The sequence below is a fragment of the Falco rusticolus genome, chromosome Z, assembly GCF_015220075.1.
Source record: "Falco rusticolus isolate bFalRus1 chromosome Z, bFalRus1.pri, whole genome shotgun sequence".
Classification (NCBI taxonomy): Eukaryota; Metazoa; Chordata; class Aves; order Falconiformes; family Falconidae; genus Falco; species Falco rusticolus.
The window spans coordinates 70,724,283-70,741,920 of NC_051210.1; the positions used below are offsets into that span (position 1 = coordinate 70,724,283).

At 34.9% G+C, this 17,638-nt stretch overlaps 1 protein-coding gene across 2 annotated transcripts in view; it reads left to right on the plus strand.

The window, feature by feature from the left end:
* The window catches only part of NUP155 (nucleoporin 155), a 33,050-nt gene extending 16,050 nt beyond the window's left edge, over positions 1-17,000 (plus strand). Inside the window, exons 17-35 of one of the 2 annotated variants that reach the window (XM_037373828.1) lie at positions 769-831; positions 934-1,084; positions 1,939-2,005; positions 2,879-2,997; positions 3,192-3,295; positions 5,133-5,266; positions 7,066-7,257; positions 7,909-8,047; positions 8,715-8,850; positions 9,276-9,429; positions 9,690-9,794; positions 9,930-10,084; positions 10,564-10,693; positions 10,956-11,069; positions 11,523-11,643; positions 12,624-12,734; positions 13,980-14,116; positions 14,853-14,953; positions 16,190-17,000. In XM_037373828.1, the coding sequence (XP_037229725.1) occupies positions 769-831; positions 934-1,084; positions 1,939-2,005; positions 2,879-2,997; positions 3,192-3,295; positions 5,133-5,266; positions 7,066-7,257; positions 7,909-8,047; positions 8,715-8,850; positions 9,276-9,429; positions 9,690-9,794; positions 9,930-10,084; positions 10,564-10,693; positions 10,956-11,069; positions 11,523-11,643; positions 12,624-12,734; positions 13,980-14,116; positions 14,853-14,953; positions 16,190-16,331 (2,375 nt within the window). In that variant the 3' untranslated portion in view covers positions 16,332-17,000. The remainder of the gene's footprint in view (positions 1-768; positions 832-933; positions 1,085-1,938; positions 2,006-2,878; positions 2,998-3,191; positions 3,296-5,132; positions 5,267-7,065; positions 7,258-7,908; positions 8,048-8,714; positions 8,851-9,275; positions 9,430-9,689; positions 9,795-9,929; positions 10,085-10,563; positions 10,694-10,955; positions 11,070-11,522; positions 11,644-12,623; positions 12,735-13,979; positions 14,117-14,852; positions 14,954-16,189) is intronic. The other variant, XM_037373829.1, reaches the window with a different exon arrangement.
* Positions 17,001-17,638: the final 638 nt, after the last annotated feature.

Sequence of the window (17,638 nt, forward strand, 5' to 3'; positions counted from 1 at the left end):
CCTTTGTGCTATTTTCTCTTGTCCAACTGAGAGAACTGTAGTGAATAAGGCAAGGACTGATTCTTTGATAAAAGCCACATTTTTAAAGTCCCAGTTTTCTTGCCCTTTCTGTGATACATCATCCTACATGCTGATGGTACATGGAGATCTTTGCAGATGACCACACACATTCCTCGTGTTTTGGGGTCTTGGGTATTAATTTGTGGAAGGGTTGGGTATTCACAGCTGTATCTGAGGCTGTGGATAGTCTCAGACTGAATGTTTCAAGTTAACAGCGTTGCTGTAGTGTTTGTCCAACTGCCTTATGTAAAAATCAAGAGTTAATACCAGCTGCTTCAGTTTAGTGCTTTGAAGGTAAAATTAATATACTTTGAAAAGATGTAAATGACTGTGAGTGATTTGAAAGCAGGTCTGTGTCAGGAACGGGAGCAGTCAGAAGGTGAAGAAAAAGAAAAAGTATATGGACAGTATTATATTGAATGCAGGGAACAGGTGGTGTGCAATAAATAACATGTGTATGCTGGGGAAAAAAATTTTTAATAACCAGTTTTGAAAGATGGGTATCCATTTCGTTCACTTAGAGTGTTGAGTTGATAAGAAATGAGTGCAGTTTGGTATTTAATGATATATAAAAGCTGTTGGAATGGTTTTAACTTTAAAGTACTTGATCTAAAAACTTTGCTACTTTCACACATCAATTTTATGGATTATAATTTGGTTTGGGGCTTTTGTTTTTAACAAACTTATCTTTATTTCTTTTCCCTTTAGATACCTCCTTGACAGTTGATAGTCCATATCCTAATGTTAGCTTTTTAATAACACCTGGGCAAGGTATTGCCGCCTTTTCCTTTGTTGGAGAAATGGAGAATTTTTTTCCAAGTAGGCTTTTTTATTTGCATTCAAATGAGTAATATTTACCTAATTTTACCCTAGGTTTACAACATCCTAGTATGTTACCTCCCATACTTCCTTCTGGGAATTCCACGTCCCACCCTGGTACATCCATTAGTGGAATGATGGGTCCTGAGATAGTATTTTCTGGAAGACACAATGGCATCTGCATATACTTTGGTCGGATTATAGGGTGAGGTGTTTGTTTAAAAAGATTCTGTCACTCGTTTTTTCATAGTTTTTCTTTCCCTGATGCTTGTGGGTGGCAAATTGTATCTTAATAGCATTTAAATTTGGAATTAGTAAGGTGCACTTTTATACTGTGTTTATGAAGTAACCATTAATATGTTCTCTTTACAAGTCTATTAATAATAATAATAATACTTTCAGTGAATGGCTGGGACAGGAAAGTTGTGAGATCAGTGTCTAAGCAATCAAGTATATATACTCAACTCTGAAAACTGTGGTTTTATTTCTCAAATTTGTGAGCTGTATATTTCAAACTCCTATTAAAGGATGAAACAGTAATGCAGAAAGACTTACAGGATGAAAGTCCTGGCTTGATGTCTTTTCTGTTAAGAAACTTTAAACCGAATACTCAGAGCAATGAAGCAAGAGTAAAGAGAATTCTGTTACTTGAATGTTGAATCCTGTGTTACTAAACGCCCAAAGCAAGAACAGAGCTCTTTATATGTTGGTTATGTGTCTGCTTGCTGGTTAGGAAATAAATTTTTGTTATGGTACTTGTTTGCCTAAACTGTATTTCCAGAGAATAATACTGGCTTATATTTAAAGTATTTGAGAGTGTCAAACTTAACTTGAAGTTTTTTTAAATTTGAAATTTTGTTAATTAATTATATCTGTACCATTCAGAAATGTATAAGGGTAACTTTTTTGAATTTTAATTTTCATCCAAATTAAATCCTTATTTTAGACCTTGAAGTAAAAAGCATTACCATGTCTGTCTTAAGAAATTATACATAGAAGACTTGCAAAATGCTTGTTTAAATTACTTGGCTTTTAACACAGTACTCTTTTGTGTTGCAGAAATATTTGGGATGGCAGTATAGTTGTGGAGAGAGTTTTCAAAAGTGGCAATCGAGAAGTTGTTGCAGTATGTGAAAGATTATTTTGTATTTTTAAAAGTTCCTTATGGTATATATTTTAAGCCCTGTCGTAGTTCTGTTCCCAATTACAAACTGTTAAGGAAAATAACCATCATTGTAATTTGAATGTTTTCTTAAGTGCTGCACTTTTAACTGAAGAGTCATTGTAGGTTTAAAATCTTTCTAAGCTACTATTTTGAATGTTACTTTCTAAGAAGCATAACTGAAACTTGATCTCTGCTGTTAATTGGCAATGGCCATGTTTAGTGATTGTACTTCCTTTATTTCTCCATACCCCCTCCAGACAAAGCCTAAAAATTAAATGCTTTAGTGAGTTAGGATAAAGATTGCAGTTATGTAAGAACACAAAAAGAATTCCAGCATCTTCCTGACTAACATCTTGGTGTTTCACTTTTTGTCCATGATGAAGATAAAATCTTTTCTTACTATGGATGTTATAATCCTGAACTGAGTCATTTCAGCAATGCAAATTAACTGCTACATGAGCTTTCTTCCTCCAGTTGTAAGGTTACTGGGAGACTCTGGAAGACTCTGGCGGTTTTATTCTGTGCCTTAGCCATATCGGTCATTGTGTTAGTTCAGAGTTGGTAATAGTAAAACAGAGCTGATGTGGTTATCAGCGGGACAAAGAAAGTAGCATCTTGAGTACCATGTATCTTCAGAAGACTACTGCCTCTTCACATGTGTGCCCCCTCCCTCAATGACTGTGGTATAAAAATGTTGTGTTCTAGTGATAGCATTACTGTTACGCTATTTGTTTGTTGTACCCTCTTTGTCTTTGTCTTTTTAGTGGCATGAGCTTAAAAATGTAAAGTTTTGGAAACTAAGCTTTCTGTAAAGAAGTGTGCTTTCTTTTTCAGTTAGAAAGCAGCGTTGCATCCCATGTGCTGGAATGTGTCCTACAAGAACTAAAAGGTTTACAAGAATTTCTGTATAGAAATTCACAATTTGCTACAGCAGGAGCCCTCGGAAACCCAAGGTAGTATTAATTCTGTTAAATTTACTAGTAGCATTTAAGGTCCAGCTTTTGAAAAACTATACCATGTGTATCTGTGTTGAGTTGAAGTTTATGTATGGTCTCCATCTTCAGCAATTGGGGGTTATGTTATATTTAATCTTCAAAAGGTACAGTATTTGTAATCATTAGCATTTCTCTTTGTTTTGGAATTGCAGTTTCAGCACACCAGCCAATCTGCAACAGCGGCTACTGGGTTTCATGCGGCCTGATGGTGGAAGTTCTCAGCAAGTCCAGCAAGAACTCCAGAGGAAATATCATGGTATGTAATTACTTCTGAACTGGAAGTATCAGGGAATGGTGCATTTGGATGTTGCCTTTCTCGCTTTTCTTGTTAAAACTGCTGAATAAAAATGCCCTTTTTCCATACAGATTTGACGTTAATCAACATGCCATACTTCGTAGTAAGTTCTTCACAAGCAGCACTGTAGTTTGGAAAATAGCTTTGCTAGCACCTTGCTTTTGCTTCCATACCATATTGTACTGTTCCATCAGGAGCAGTGCCTCTGCAGTGATGTTGATGTGAAAAATCATTTACATACAACTGTACTAGATATGAAATATATACCCAGAATGAAAATTTAGATCTAGGTAGAGAAACATTCCAGCCTTTAGGCTGACTGGCAAGAGACTTCATTTGCTACATGCTGCATGTTACCTTTAATGGAAATTGAAAGCTTTAGTATTGCAACTAATCAGAGCGATCCACAAAGGTGAATCTCTCTCTGTGAAGAGAATCTGGGTTTCAGAATGGTAACATCTAGTAGTACTGAACCACTGCAAAACACAAGTTGTATGTCTCAATTTATTAAGTTAAAATAAAAGTGTTTGAACCTTCATGCACTTTTAAATTCTCTCATACAAAGAGTGAAATTTCAGTTATGTGTAGATACGGGTCCTCTTTATCCTATTTTCCCCATTCAGATAATCTTGAACCAGAGGTTTCTTTGCATACATGTGTCTCTTTTTTTTTCTTTTTTTTTTTCTTCCTGATGTTCTCCATATTTCATAAGATTGTTTCATCTCCTCATTACGATACTTTGTAGCTGCACATCTGTTTATGTTTTTAAGATAACAGTTTTTAAGCAACTCATTTGCAAGACAAGTGAGTGTGTTGTCCTGTCAAGAAGAAATACTGTAACGCAAGTTCCCAAAGTTACAGTCACTGAAATGTCTAAAAACTTTGTTTAGAGATAGAGGCCTGACACACAGCCCATTTGAATTCATGTCCTCCTATAGTGTAGCTCTTGTCCAGCATTTGCAGGCCAGTTGGGAAATGTTGCTGATGTGTATACAGAATTGACTATGGTATGTGATCCTGGGTTTTAATTTCTAGTTAATTTCTGTAGTGCTCAGTTTAAATAGTGTGAATGTAAATATTTTTTTAAAGTCATTATGTAGAATTTGATAGACATTTAATAATTGTTTTTGCATGCATTTCAAAACCCATAAACCTTTTGTATTGCTGAATGACCCAATGTAATTGCTGCTTCATTTCTGAACTGTAAGCACTCAAAAGTAAAGGCATAAATTGTTAGTTATCTTTCACCCATGCAATAAGTAAGTCCATATTATTCTTTCAGTGAATATAATACATCTTACCAGATTTAAATGTTATAGTTTTCAGAGTAGTTGCTCCTTTAAAGATAGTTTAGATAGTGTTGACTGAAGCTGTAACTACAATTGTTCTTTCTAAAAGCAAATACAGGCAGTCAAACAAAGTGAATATGTATGGTTTTAATTGTACTTCTTTTATGTTCATCATAAATACATTTATAGTAACTGTTTACAAAAAATAAGCAAAAATTTTAAGACTGATAGGTAAATCCAGTGCACTCAGATGAAGCTATACTTCTTTTTCAGAAAGTACTGCTCCCTTTTGCACAGTTTGAAATAAATGTTAACAGATGGTATTTGTTTTGGGGGAAATGTTAACATGGCACTTTTCTCCAAAGAGATCTAGACAGCATTAATCAAGAATGGAAGAGGGAAAAAAAAAAGATATTTAAGGAGATTGTTATTTTAACACCTCAAAAACTTACATGCTAATTTGAAACACATAGAACAGTTACTTATTGTCAGTATTTTTGCATTAACAGCTGAGGCACAGCTAACTGAGAAAACCTCACTTCAAGGCATCCAGCAACTTGTTCACAAAACTTGCCAGGCATTGGCTCTATGGAAGTTGCTGTGTGAGCACCAATTCAGTGTTGTTGTAGGCGAGCTTCAGAAGGTACGATCTGAATCATACGATCTTAATTTTGTTTGTATTTAACATCTGAATTTCTTTTGCTACCTAAATATTCCTAAAGGAGTATTACTTTAATTCAGCAAGAAACATATAATGAATTTTAAACCACACATGGTTTTTTATTCAGGTTGCAAGTATTTATTTTTAAGAAACTAAGAAGTAGTATTGACTTCATCAACTAATTTTAGCAGTTTGGAAGTGTCACTAACAATAGATTTTATTTTACTTTTATTGACAATAATGAGTCTTGTTTTATAAAGTACTGTGTTGTCACTTTAAACACATTCTGCAAATTGTGCTGAAAAGAATAGACCGTTGTTGTCCAGCCAAGAGGAACTCAAACTTTGCCTTGGTGGTGTTAAATGTTTAAGTGGAGAGCAGTAGGGTTGTAGAATTGCAAACCCCTGCACGTTTTTGTAAATTAAAGAGTCCAGAATGTATCACAGAACAGCTGAGGCTGGAAAGGACCTTTAGAGATTATCTGCTCCCACCCTGCTCAAAGTAGGGTCAGCTAGAGTGGCCAGCACAGGGCCATGTCCAGTAAGATTTTTAATATCTCCAAAAGTGGAGACTCCACAGCCTCTCTGGACAACCCATTTCATTGTTCAACCACCTTTAGAATAATAGAATTATTATTATGTTTAGGTGTAATTTCCTTTGCTTCACCTTTTGGCCATTGCATTGTGTCCCATTACTAGGCACCACTGAGAATAGTCTGGCTCTGCCTTGTTTACACCTGCCCATAAATATTAGTAAGATCCCACACACTGCTCCCTGCTGAGGCTTGTGTTCTCCCGGCTAAATGATTCCAGTTCTTTCAGCCTCTGTTTGTAAAGAAGGAAACTTACGGAAGTATGGATCCTACTGCTGTGTACCCTTTACTAATGTTGAATTTGCATCTAGCCCTTGAAGAAGCTATTGATTTGAATACTAGGCATTCTGTCCTAGTACTTCATAGGAAAATAGATGGTTTGGCAAATCGTGTTCTTTGTTGATAATAAGAACAATTTTTTAAACTTTACAAATGCACAGAAGCTGGAGCTCTTCACACCATTGCTTTGGAGAGTTAGCATGATTTCTAACACAGGCAGCTTTTCTCTTGTGTTGGATAAGAAGTTAAGGAACTTTTTAACAAACAGAACCTTTTCCTCTGTCTTCAGTAGTTTCAGAGTTTTTATTAATAGTATTTTCATGCTGTTAGTGATCATTCATAGACACTACATAGACTATACTGGCAACTATGTAAGCAAATATTCCTAATTTTTTTAAAATCAATAACATTCAATGTAATTTAATATAAAAAACATAAGAGTGCAGACATCAAACTTTTAAAATTCCTCCTTTTTATGCATCTGTAATTTTTTTCATCTGTGACAGTACTCAGATAGCTCCCCTTACTAAAAACTAACATAGTCATTTTATAGGGTGTGCATTCTGACAGTGTCCTGTGAAGGGGAACTGCTAATTCCATTCTCATTTACAGCGATCTGAAACAAAAGTGACCATGGTAAAGATGGCAGCAGCAGTCTGCTAAGTTCTCACTGTTGTTTGGCACCCAAGGGTCTAGTGCCTTCATTGATAGGCCTTTCTTTATTATTTCCATTTTGCTATATAATGTTTATTTTAAATAACGTATTTCTGTACTGTGCACTTTAGTCATTGGAGTTCTGTATATTTTTATTTGCTGAAAACAGTTAATTTTGCTGCTGTAGCATTGTGACATTTCTAAGCAGGATAAAGTAAAAGCTTTGGTGAACCACTTAAATTCTGTCTATTTTCAGGAACTTCAAGAACAGCTAAAGATTACTGCTTTTAAAGACTTGGTCATTAGAGACAGAGAGCTGACTGGAGCACTCATTGCTTCTCTCATTAACTGTTACATCAGAGATAATGCTGCTGTGGATGGCATCATTGCCCATTTGCAAGATATCTGTCCTCTTCTTTATAGCACTGATGATGCTGTGTGTTCCAAGGTAAGCTCGCTGCCAGACTCTACAGCACCAAAACGCAACATCAGAGCATGTTCAAATGAGGAGATAAGTTGGGCAGCGTATGAGTCATTATGCTCAAGTAGTTTTCAGGAGCACAGGAACTAACAAAGGCAGGTTGCGAACATATTTGTTATCTTGTAGTTGATTAATGCTGAAGATTATGTGAGCTCTGGTTTGAAGCATTTGCAGTTATTTGTAATGTTCATAGGATCTCTACCTCCAATGTGATGTCCAATAAAACTGTAATCTTGATGTTGATAAAACATGTTCTTCCTCGGCATAGTCTTGTTTTCTGTCTGTTGCCTAGTTTCATGGAACTTGTGGAAACATAATTGTGTTTTAAGAACTTCAGTCTGTGAAGCTCTTCAGATAGCTTTAAAAAAAAGTAACTGGTGAGGGGAGGATGGGGAACTAGCTGGTTGTTAAAGTCTTAAGCCCTTCTTGCTACTGTTCGTATGCAATCTTTCTGCTGGAAACTTTGTGTTACCAAGTGTTGAGAAACTTTTTCAGAGGATGATGTTTCTACTGTATCAGTTTAGAAATTTGGAGTAACTCATTAACAATATCCATAAACTGTTTGTGATGTGATGTGTTCATGTGAAGTATTTCCATTTTCCCATCATTTGTCTTTAGGCAAATGAACTGCTTCAGCGGTCTCGGCAGGCTCAAAGCAAACAAGAAAAAGAGAAGATGCTAAGAGAGTCGCTGAAAGAGTACCAGAAGATCAGCAATCAAGTAGACCTTGCTAATGTTTGTGCGCAATATAGGCAAGGTAAGAGGCAATCACTGATCGTGTTCTCGTAAATTATTTCTCTAGCATCCTTCTGTGCCATCTTCTTTTTTTTGTTTTGTTTACTCACTTTCAACTAATTTTGTAGTGTTTCACCATATGTGGTTTCTTAGTAACTCTTACAATTAATGTATATCAACTCATTCTTGTTTAAAGCCTTTCTAGATTTCACCAACCAATCAAAAAAAACCCTATTTCTATAGTAAAATATTCCTATCCACTTGTTTCACGTTGCAGTGCCCATTTGTTTCATATACATGTTAAAAATGCTTTCAGGAAAATTGTTGGGCTGTGTGTAGGCAGAGGGTAAATAACTATACTGTTGCAGGAAAGGTTGTATACCTGTATACCAAATACATTGTTTGAAACATAGTTCTGAATCCGGTTTTGTGCAACAGAAGCTAGTATATAACTTAAAGGTAGATACAACTGTTGTAATAGTCAAGATTTTCAGCCTCTGTACAAACATGTAACTTCAAACTTGCATATAATCCCCACGGGTTAGACGGAAACCTTTATACGATCAAGACCAGAGTGAATAGGGTTTATTTTTTCTTGCTTGATAAAATGGGAAGTGTTGATGTCACTTTACCGTTCTGTTATAGATTTAATACAACAATGAACATCTATCTATTGGGTTTTTTTCTAGTGCGTTTCTATGAGGGAGTGGTAGAACTCTCTCTCACAGCTGCTGAGAAGAAAGATCCACAAGGCCTTGGCCTTCATTTCTATAAAAATGGAGAACCAGAAGAGGATGTTGTTGGACTGCAAGCTTTTCAAGAGAGGCAAGTTTTCAGGATAATTTATGACCATTATATGGGGTACTTTATTTCAAGTGACTAAATTTTGAGGAAGGTATGCAGGGTAATGACAAACAAGTATTTTATAATAGGGGACACAATACAGATGTTTTTGTTCAGCATGCTCTCCTTGGTTGTCGTTAATATGGCATCAACTTAATCTGGAACAGAGCGTAAACTGATAGTTGCAGAAAACACTGGGATCTGAAAGTTACAGAAGTATTTGTGAGAACGGTGATGGAGAGCAATCAAGATTGTAGCAACTAGCTGACAATAATCTGTGACCTTTTTAAAATTTTAGCAATTGTGTTTACAAAGGCACACAATAACAACGTTTGAGAAGAGTACAGTATTTCATAGATGGTTGCAATGAAAATTGTAAGACTTATTTCCATTTGCTCCATTTACAGATTGAACAGCTACAAGTGTATCACTGACACCCTTCAAGAGTTGGTGAATCAAAGTAAAGCTGCTCCTCAGTCTCCCAGTGTACCCAAAAAGCCAGGTCCTCCAGTGTTGTCATCTGACCCCAACATGCTGAGCAATGAAGAAGCAGGGCACCATGTAAGAAACTCACAAAAAAATCATGACTGCACTCCAGAAATCAGTGTGATTTGAAGTGGTGTAGAATTTATTATTTTTAAAAAATTATTATGGAATTGTTTAGCAAAGTATATGAAAGTCACTTGGCTTCTTTATGTACAAAGTGTTCATAGAAACGATGACATGCAAATAACGTGAACCTAAGTATTGTCACATGTATTCAGTGCTTGATGTAAGGTAACTGCTTCTGGAGTAAGAGCTTTGGCCTTCTCTTCCCTTAGTTTGAACAAATGCTGAAGCTGGCTCAGCGTTCAACAGATGAACTCTTCAGTATTGCACTTTATAACTGGTTGATACAAGTGGACTTGGCAGACAAACTGTTACAGGTGAGCTTATCACTGTACAACAGAGTAATTTGTTGGAGAATTCCACTGAACTGGAAAAGTTAATTCGAATAATGCTGATGCTTTAAAAAAGAGAAGAAAGCAAGAATATAAATGTTATCTTTATGACTTCTGCAGGTTACTGCCCCCTTTTTGGAACCCTACCTTGTGCGGATGACCAAGATTGACCAAAATAAAGTCCGTTATATGGATTTACTGTGGAGATACTTTGAAAAGAACAGAAATTTTAGTAACGCTGCCAGAATCTTGGCTAAGTTGGCTGACCTGCATAGGTATGGATCATGTGTGATCTGTTGCATGTATCAAGAAAATTGGGGAAAAACCAAACTAAAATCAAGACCTTATGTGTAGGTATTTTAAGAAAAGGCCAATGCCCAAGGATGTTTGCTAAAAGATTTTTAAATGATTGGAATATATTAGCTTTTAATTCAGGATGTTAGTGGAAAGAAATTTTATGTTTATTTTATATATTATACAGTAGCTTGCAGTGTATATCCTGTTATAAGTACCACATATCAAGCAGTCATTTTTTTTACAGAATTTTATAATGAGATAGGGTAATTGAGAGTGGAATGAGAAGTACCCTTGAACTGATCCTGCAACAGAGATGGGGTTTTATGGTTCGATAATGTCCTGCACAATGTAGTAAAATCAGAAGTCACTTAGTAATTCTCAGAGTCTAGTTAGAATATAATTAACCCTCAAATAATTATAGTAGGTACTCATTTTATTTTGAATATTTGTTTTGCAGCACAGAAATTTCTCTTCAGCAGCGTCTTGAATACATTGCACGTGCCATTTTGAGTGCCAAAAGTTCCACTGCCGTATCCTCTATAGCTGCAGATGGTGAATTCCTACATGAACTAGAAGAGAAGATGGAAGTAAGAAAAAACATTAATCTAAGCTACACTCTAAATGTATTATTTCACTTTGTCTCATTGGCACATGATAATTCTATTACCAGTTATTTAGAAACAGTTTTCTGTGCTTTTTTCCCAATGTGGCATGGTAATGTAGTTCATAGGAGACTCTTGAGGTGTAAGGCAGTAACATTTTGACATTTAAAGAAGTTAACTCTGTGTGTATTTTAAGCTTTGATTAAATTAATCCAATCTTGAAATACTTTTATTATTCTTAAACAAGGTTGCAAGGATACAGCTTCAAATACAAGAAACTTTACAACAGCAGTATTCCCATCATTCTTCAGCACAAGATGCAATCTCCCAGCTTGATGCTGAGCTGATGGATATAACCAAGGTGAATAAAATCTCTATGTATTAAAGGTCAATTTATCACATTTTTGGGGAAAAAAGTTTTGCAAAGACTAACCCTACGCTGACTAGGGAAGGTAATAGAGAGACAGTTTGGCATTCCTGGTCTGAGAATGTCTGTTATCCTAGACTGTCCTTCTCTGTACTTTCAATATTCCTTCAGTCTGTAGAACTCTTAATTTCTTCCATGTGTTTGTCTTCTTTATTAAGCCTCTTAGATTGCTTCATTTCTTGGGACAATGGTTAGAAAATTAACGGTATTAATTATAATTTTATATAAAATTGAGGATTGTATTTAATAAGTAAAACTAAAGGTGGTAAAAAGAGTAATTTACTAATCCAAAATCTACCATACAAAATAAAGAAAAGCTGATTATAAAAATTTCCTTTTTGTTTATTTATTTGTGTGAAATGTAAAGCCTGGTAATTTTTCTTCCAGCTGTATGGAGAATTTGCTGACCCTTTTAGGCTTGCGGAGTGTAAGCTTGCAATTATACATTGTGCGGGTCACTCTGATCCTATCTTGGTGCAGACTCTCTGGCAAGAAATCATTGAGAAAGGTAGGTCTTAATGGACTAGGAGTGGTACAAGCTAGAACTACAGGAAAATAGGTTTTAGGACTGACTGTGTGCTTCTACTGATATGCCGTCCAACTGAGATGCATCTTTGCTGGACTATTCTGTAATGTATTTGGTAAGCAGAGCTAACTAGTAATTCATTAATGCTAGGCTTGTATGCCTAAAGGACAAAAAGTAATATTTTTACATATACCTTGGAATATATTGCATGTATGGCTTCAATAATCACATTCCCAATAACGTTTAAGAAGTCATTTCATCCCTTCTTGTTCTTAGATGCCATCTTATATGGACACTGTGAAATATCTGCAAAATTTTGTCTGAAGGTTTCACTATTAGGAAATTATAATAAAATTGTTAAACTTATAATAACAAAGATTAAGCAAACGTCAGAGTCCTGCATTTTTATAATGTCGACAGGGGTGGAAGTGTCAGGGTTTTATCCACTTTGAGAGAAGCAGAGCAGTAGGCACAGAACAGCAAGCCTAGCCGCTCAGCTGTGATAATCTGCCTCACTCTTTACCCTGAGTTGGTAATTCTCTCTCTCTTCCCATTTGTTTTTTTCTTTTTCATGGGTTTTGTGCTTGAGGACACCATTGTGCAAAACAACATTGACAGTAATTTGAGGGAAAAGCTATGTGTAGTAGTAGGGGTTTTTTATGGATATCTTGTGTTTGGTGGTGGGGTTTTGAGTTTGTGTTTTTGTGGTTGGGCTTTTTTTCAGTGTTTTTTTGTAGATTTGCATGGAACTTCAAGGAAACATAAAATGATGTGTGAATATATGTGTACACACACCAGAGAAAGTGGTATTTTAACTTCCATGTGCTGATTTTGCATTGACAATAGCTTAAGATTTTGATGTTGGTAAATTTGAAGTAAATTTAAGTACCTCAGTGTCGTTGTATGTAAATGTCCAACTTTTTTTCTGGAGTCACCGCTAAATGATTTCTTTTCACTTTCAGAGTTGAGCAATACTGTGTCTCTGAGCCCTGCTGACAGAATGCAAGCGCTTAGTCTGAAGATGGTATTGCTTGGGAAGATATATGCTGGCACACCCCGTTACTTTCCTTTAGGCAAGTTGTTTAGCCTGTGTATACAAATGGGTCTTAGATTTCTTTTAGCCTCTTAAAAAGTTTTAACCTAAGAAATATCTTCCAAAAAGAAAAAACCAAAAGGAAAAAATAATGATAATTTTGTGATACATAATTACTGTAGTAATCTGTTGCTTCAGCTACAGCAAAAACAGTCACAAATAATTTCGACAGTCAGTAGTGGTGGAGTTGATCTTGAGGGTAGCTCAGTAGTGCTTTTCAGTTTTGTCCAAGAAATGAGGAACAAAAGCTTTGTGATAGTTGCTTATTATTACAGTAACTTTGACAAGGGATTGAGGGGAGGGAGTTACACAAAAAGTAGAAATAGAATTCCTATTGGCATTTAGCTTTATAAACACAGTATAACTGTTACGATTATGAAACCATTACAGTTTTTACAAGTACAGTTTTTCTTAGAATTTTGCTAGGGATTTAACCCGTTTACAGTTTTTCACGCTGATTGGGAAGTAAATAAAGCTTAGAAGGCAGCAACAGTTATCTTTGGATAGCTGTGCAGATCCCATTTTGGAAAGTAATGAAGTTTTTATCAAAATAAAAAAATGTGTATTTATACATTAAAAAAAATTAAGCAACCACGTTTATCTGCTGTCTTTTGAAGTATCTGCTACTGTCATCAGGGGCAAACTCTTAACAACATCATTCAGGAGACCTCTAGATAATTTTTGGAGCCTCTTTGAGATGCTCACATGTTTTGACAACGTGGTATTACATAAAAACGTGGAAAATACATTGTTCAGCACTAAATGATCTTTTAACAATACTGAAATATTGTAAAAGAACATTTAGTGCTGAACAATACATTGCTTATTGTCACTGACATTTAAACATGATAAAAGATGCAGAATAGTTGCTGGCTATTCTAGCAAATGAAATACTAGTGTGTACTTTTGTGCTGAAACAGAAGTTAATGAACTTTTTCTTAACAGCATAGTTCTGTGGCAGAACTGTAATAAAGTACTCAGTGTAAGTAATCAGTCATGCATTGTTAGTAGCTTAATACCATCTTTGGAAGTAGTTACATTTTACGTAACCTTCCCACAGTGCAGACTGGGGAAACTGTTAGATGTGCTTCACAGAAGAAAGGTACTCACTGTGTGGAAGATGGAAAACTAACATTGGAGTAAATAATCACTTTTAAATGCCTTTCTTTGTTAGACTTCCATTAACAATTTGGAATCTAAACATCCCATTATTTTTGTCCTCCAGATTTTTTAGTGCAGGTTCTAGAGCAACATGTCTGCACTTTGAACTGGTATGTAGGTTTTGTAACACATACCATGCAAGAAATTGGAGTGCCATTGCCAAGGCTGCTTGAAGTCTATGACCACTTGTTTAAAGCACGGGTAAGGAAAATAAAAACAAAATAAAAACTTTGTTTCCAACTACTGTCAAGGTCTGTCTTTAGTGGGAAACATCATGTAAGGTGCGATATATCAAAATATCAACTTCATAGTTTTTGTTCTCTTTTTCTACTTAAAGGCTCTTAATGCTGTGGGTTTTTTCCCCTGGGGGAAACATGAGGAAAATTGTTAATCCTTTTACTTCATCTAAAACTTATTTAGGATTAAATAGGATTAGAATTGCTATGTTGCAGAAGGAACAGCATCTCTCGAATACATTAATTTTGTTTCCTGTTAATGATTAGTATTTGTTACTTCACTGCATCTTGTCTAATCTATTGATACAGTAGGCATAAAGAATAAGAAGACTTGTTTTTAACTTTTGGTTTATACAACAGACTTAAACAGAATTAAAACAAAGAGAATTGACTTGTTTCTTTTTACCCAGATTCCTTACAGTGTAAGGGGTTCAGAACTAAAATCTATTACTTTACAGGTTGTTAGGTAATGGAAAACAGTTAAATTAATGCATGTTTTAGCACTTAAAAGTCAAAATGCTACTTAAATACAGACTCAGTACAGATTAAAATAGAATTCTCATTTATTTAAGTTTTTGTTACAATGAATAAATAATGACCAAAGCTGGCAACTTGTGTGCGTATACACACACATACTTTTTATTTTTCATGTCTCCTTAATATTTGTCTCCTTAATATACTTTGGAATTATTTTTTTTTAGGACCCATATTGGAATAGAATGAAAAAGCCTTTACACCTTTTAGAGGCAATTTATGTATTATTATCAGGATATGTACATGATCCAAGCAAAGTACTTTGGAGGTAAGAAAGGCAACTATGTCCTAATAAATAGTGACAAGATATAAAATGTCCTAAAGCACTGCAATTCAGCAATCCTCAAGGCTTTGCTTTTCTTTTGTGTGAATTTAGTATTTCTTTACTAGCAGTGATGATGAGACTCCTCATTCAAAACCAGTTGGTAGAAGCTTGTGGGGTCCTCCCCATAAACTACTTAAGTAAAGATAATTTCTCCTGAAGATTCAGGAGAAACTGAGAGGATTATTATTTAAATTTTGGCAGCATACTTTAAGGAGTAGTACAGACAAATTTGAGGCAATCTGGGAAAAGTGGAGAAAAATGAGAATCAGGCATTTTGTGGGTTAAATGGTGTATTGTTTAATGGAGAAAGGCTAGAAGCACTGAGTTCTTGGTATTCTGGAAAAGACAAGACTAAACGTGAGGATAGATCTTCCCAAACTGTTTTTAAGAGGTTAGTGATGAATTACTCCAAGACTAAAATTCAGCTTAGTCTGCAACAGGAAAGAGTTTAGGGAAAAGATTCTAGCTAATAGCGATGTACTTGTTCAAGTTGCCTGCATATTATGGGATCTCTAGCTTTGGCAGCTTTTGTGAATAGACTCTGTAAACTTCAGTCAGAACAGTCTTTTCTCAGAAACAACAAGCAGAACTAGGCAAAGCCTTAATAACTCTTCTCACCATAAATTTTTCAGGTTCTCTTGAAAATAATACGTGTAAATATCCCCTTTTCGCATACAGAGTTTACATCTATCTTTTCTCATTTCTTTGTTCATTTGCAGTTGGCTGAATTAAATAATCTTAACTAGAACTATAGCAAATGTTATCTAATTTTAATATGTACTTACATATTAATACCTAAATCATTGTGATTTGATACTATTTTAGATATTTAAATATCTATCTAAATTAATAACTTATACATTGATTGTATTAGTATCTAAATTGATATCTACATATTTAAATATTCCACATTGCTATTAACTATATAATGTTTTATTGTTTGTTTTAAATATCAGATAAATAGTAATTATTAATTTGTTTTCCTATTAGGCCTTAGTCACAAACATTAGATTTCAAAAATCAATCTTTCTAATAAGTAAGTAAATACTTAAAAGTAGCTGACATGTCTTGCTGATACGTTATTCTTTTAAAACACAAAGAATGCTTGCTTTCTATTTCAGATTAATTCAAATACACAGAAACAAAACAGAACTTGTTATTATTCTGTTTTCTTTACAGGCAACGATTCACAAATGTTTGCTTGGATGCCATTAGTTGCTACCTGGTTGAACTTCAGTCTATGAGCCCGACGCTAATGGTGCAGACTGCTGTTGGGAATTTTAAGTCACTGCAGGCTAAATTAGAACGGCTTCACCAATAACAGAATCATTAGGTCAGATAAAATGTGCTATGAAATAGAAGTTCAGATCCTCAGAAAGAAATACAGGGAAAGTTTTATCTTGTGCTGTAGTTAGAAATTGTGTGGCCTGTATTTGTGTTATTCTAAAGCTATCTACAAATTGTAGAAGGTAAATGTGATTAATAGAATTTCTTTAAATACTACAGATAGAAAGTTTTTTTTCACTCTGTTGAAATGAAATACATTGTGATCTTTCCCTTGAGGATTAAAAATATTTGGAAAATATATATATTTTTTTTAATTAAGTAATGGGGGAAAAGTAGGATGTAAAATCTACTTGATAGTAGTTTTCCAAGTATCAAAACGAGGAATGACAACTGAAGAAGGCAAGGTGATGATAAAAGCATATCTGTATGGCGTCAGGTGATAATGTGGTCATATGGGGAAGCATTGATGCAGTTACAACTCTGCGTGAATTGTTGCCAGGTCTTTCGGTAGCAGATAATCATTATTTCATGACTGTCACATCACTGTCACTTTAAACACAGCCTGGTATAGAATGTTTGGGATGAAAATGCAGAAACTAGAAATCTAATTTGTATTGCAAATGAAATACCATCAATTTTTATTCCCTATTCTATTTTAAAAAAATTTTGTACAATTTAAAAACAAATAAAGATGTCAGAAAGTGACTTTCGTCTATACTTTCATTACACGCACACAAGCACCAAATTGTGTCTGTTCCTTAAAAGGACCAAAGCCTATGCATCATCCTGTATGCATGCTGCTTAAGATTTTTTAAATCTCATCCTACAAGGAAATTTGTTTTGTCTCTGTTTTACTGCTATGCATTATGTGCAACATAAAGTCTATATAATGTGCACAAGAAATTACCAGTTCATGCTGGTCTTTAGTCTTTCTTAAATAACTTCTTCGTGCAAGTAAATGATCAAAGCATTTGGAGAGATTTTTAGTGAGGGAAAGAAGCAAATATCTTAGGCCTACAGAGTAGATAGATGTTTCAGGGGTTTTTTTCCAAGGAGAATGAGTAGTTCATACACATCACAGGTGTTCAAAAGACAGAAGAAAATAAGTGTGGATTAAGACATTTACATGCAAGTTTTCTACATAGAGCCTTTACTACCAGAGCCAATTACTGTGCTCTAAAGTTTTGTTTAAAGCGCAGTCATTAAATTTCTTTCCCTGTGAACTGCCAGGTACATTCTGGTGATTTTAAGCGGGAGAATGCATCCAGTGAAGTAATACATAAAGTAAAATAAATCTCTTTTTTTCTTACCTCTTGTTAGATCAAAATAGAGCTGAAATCT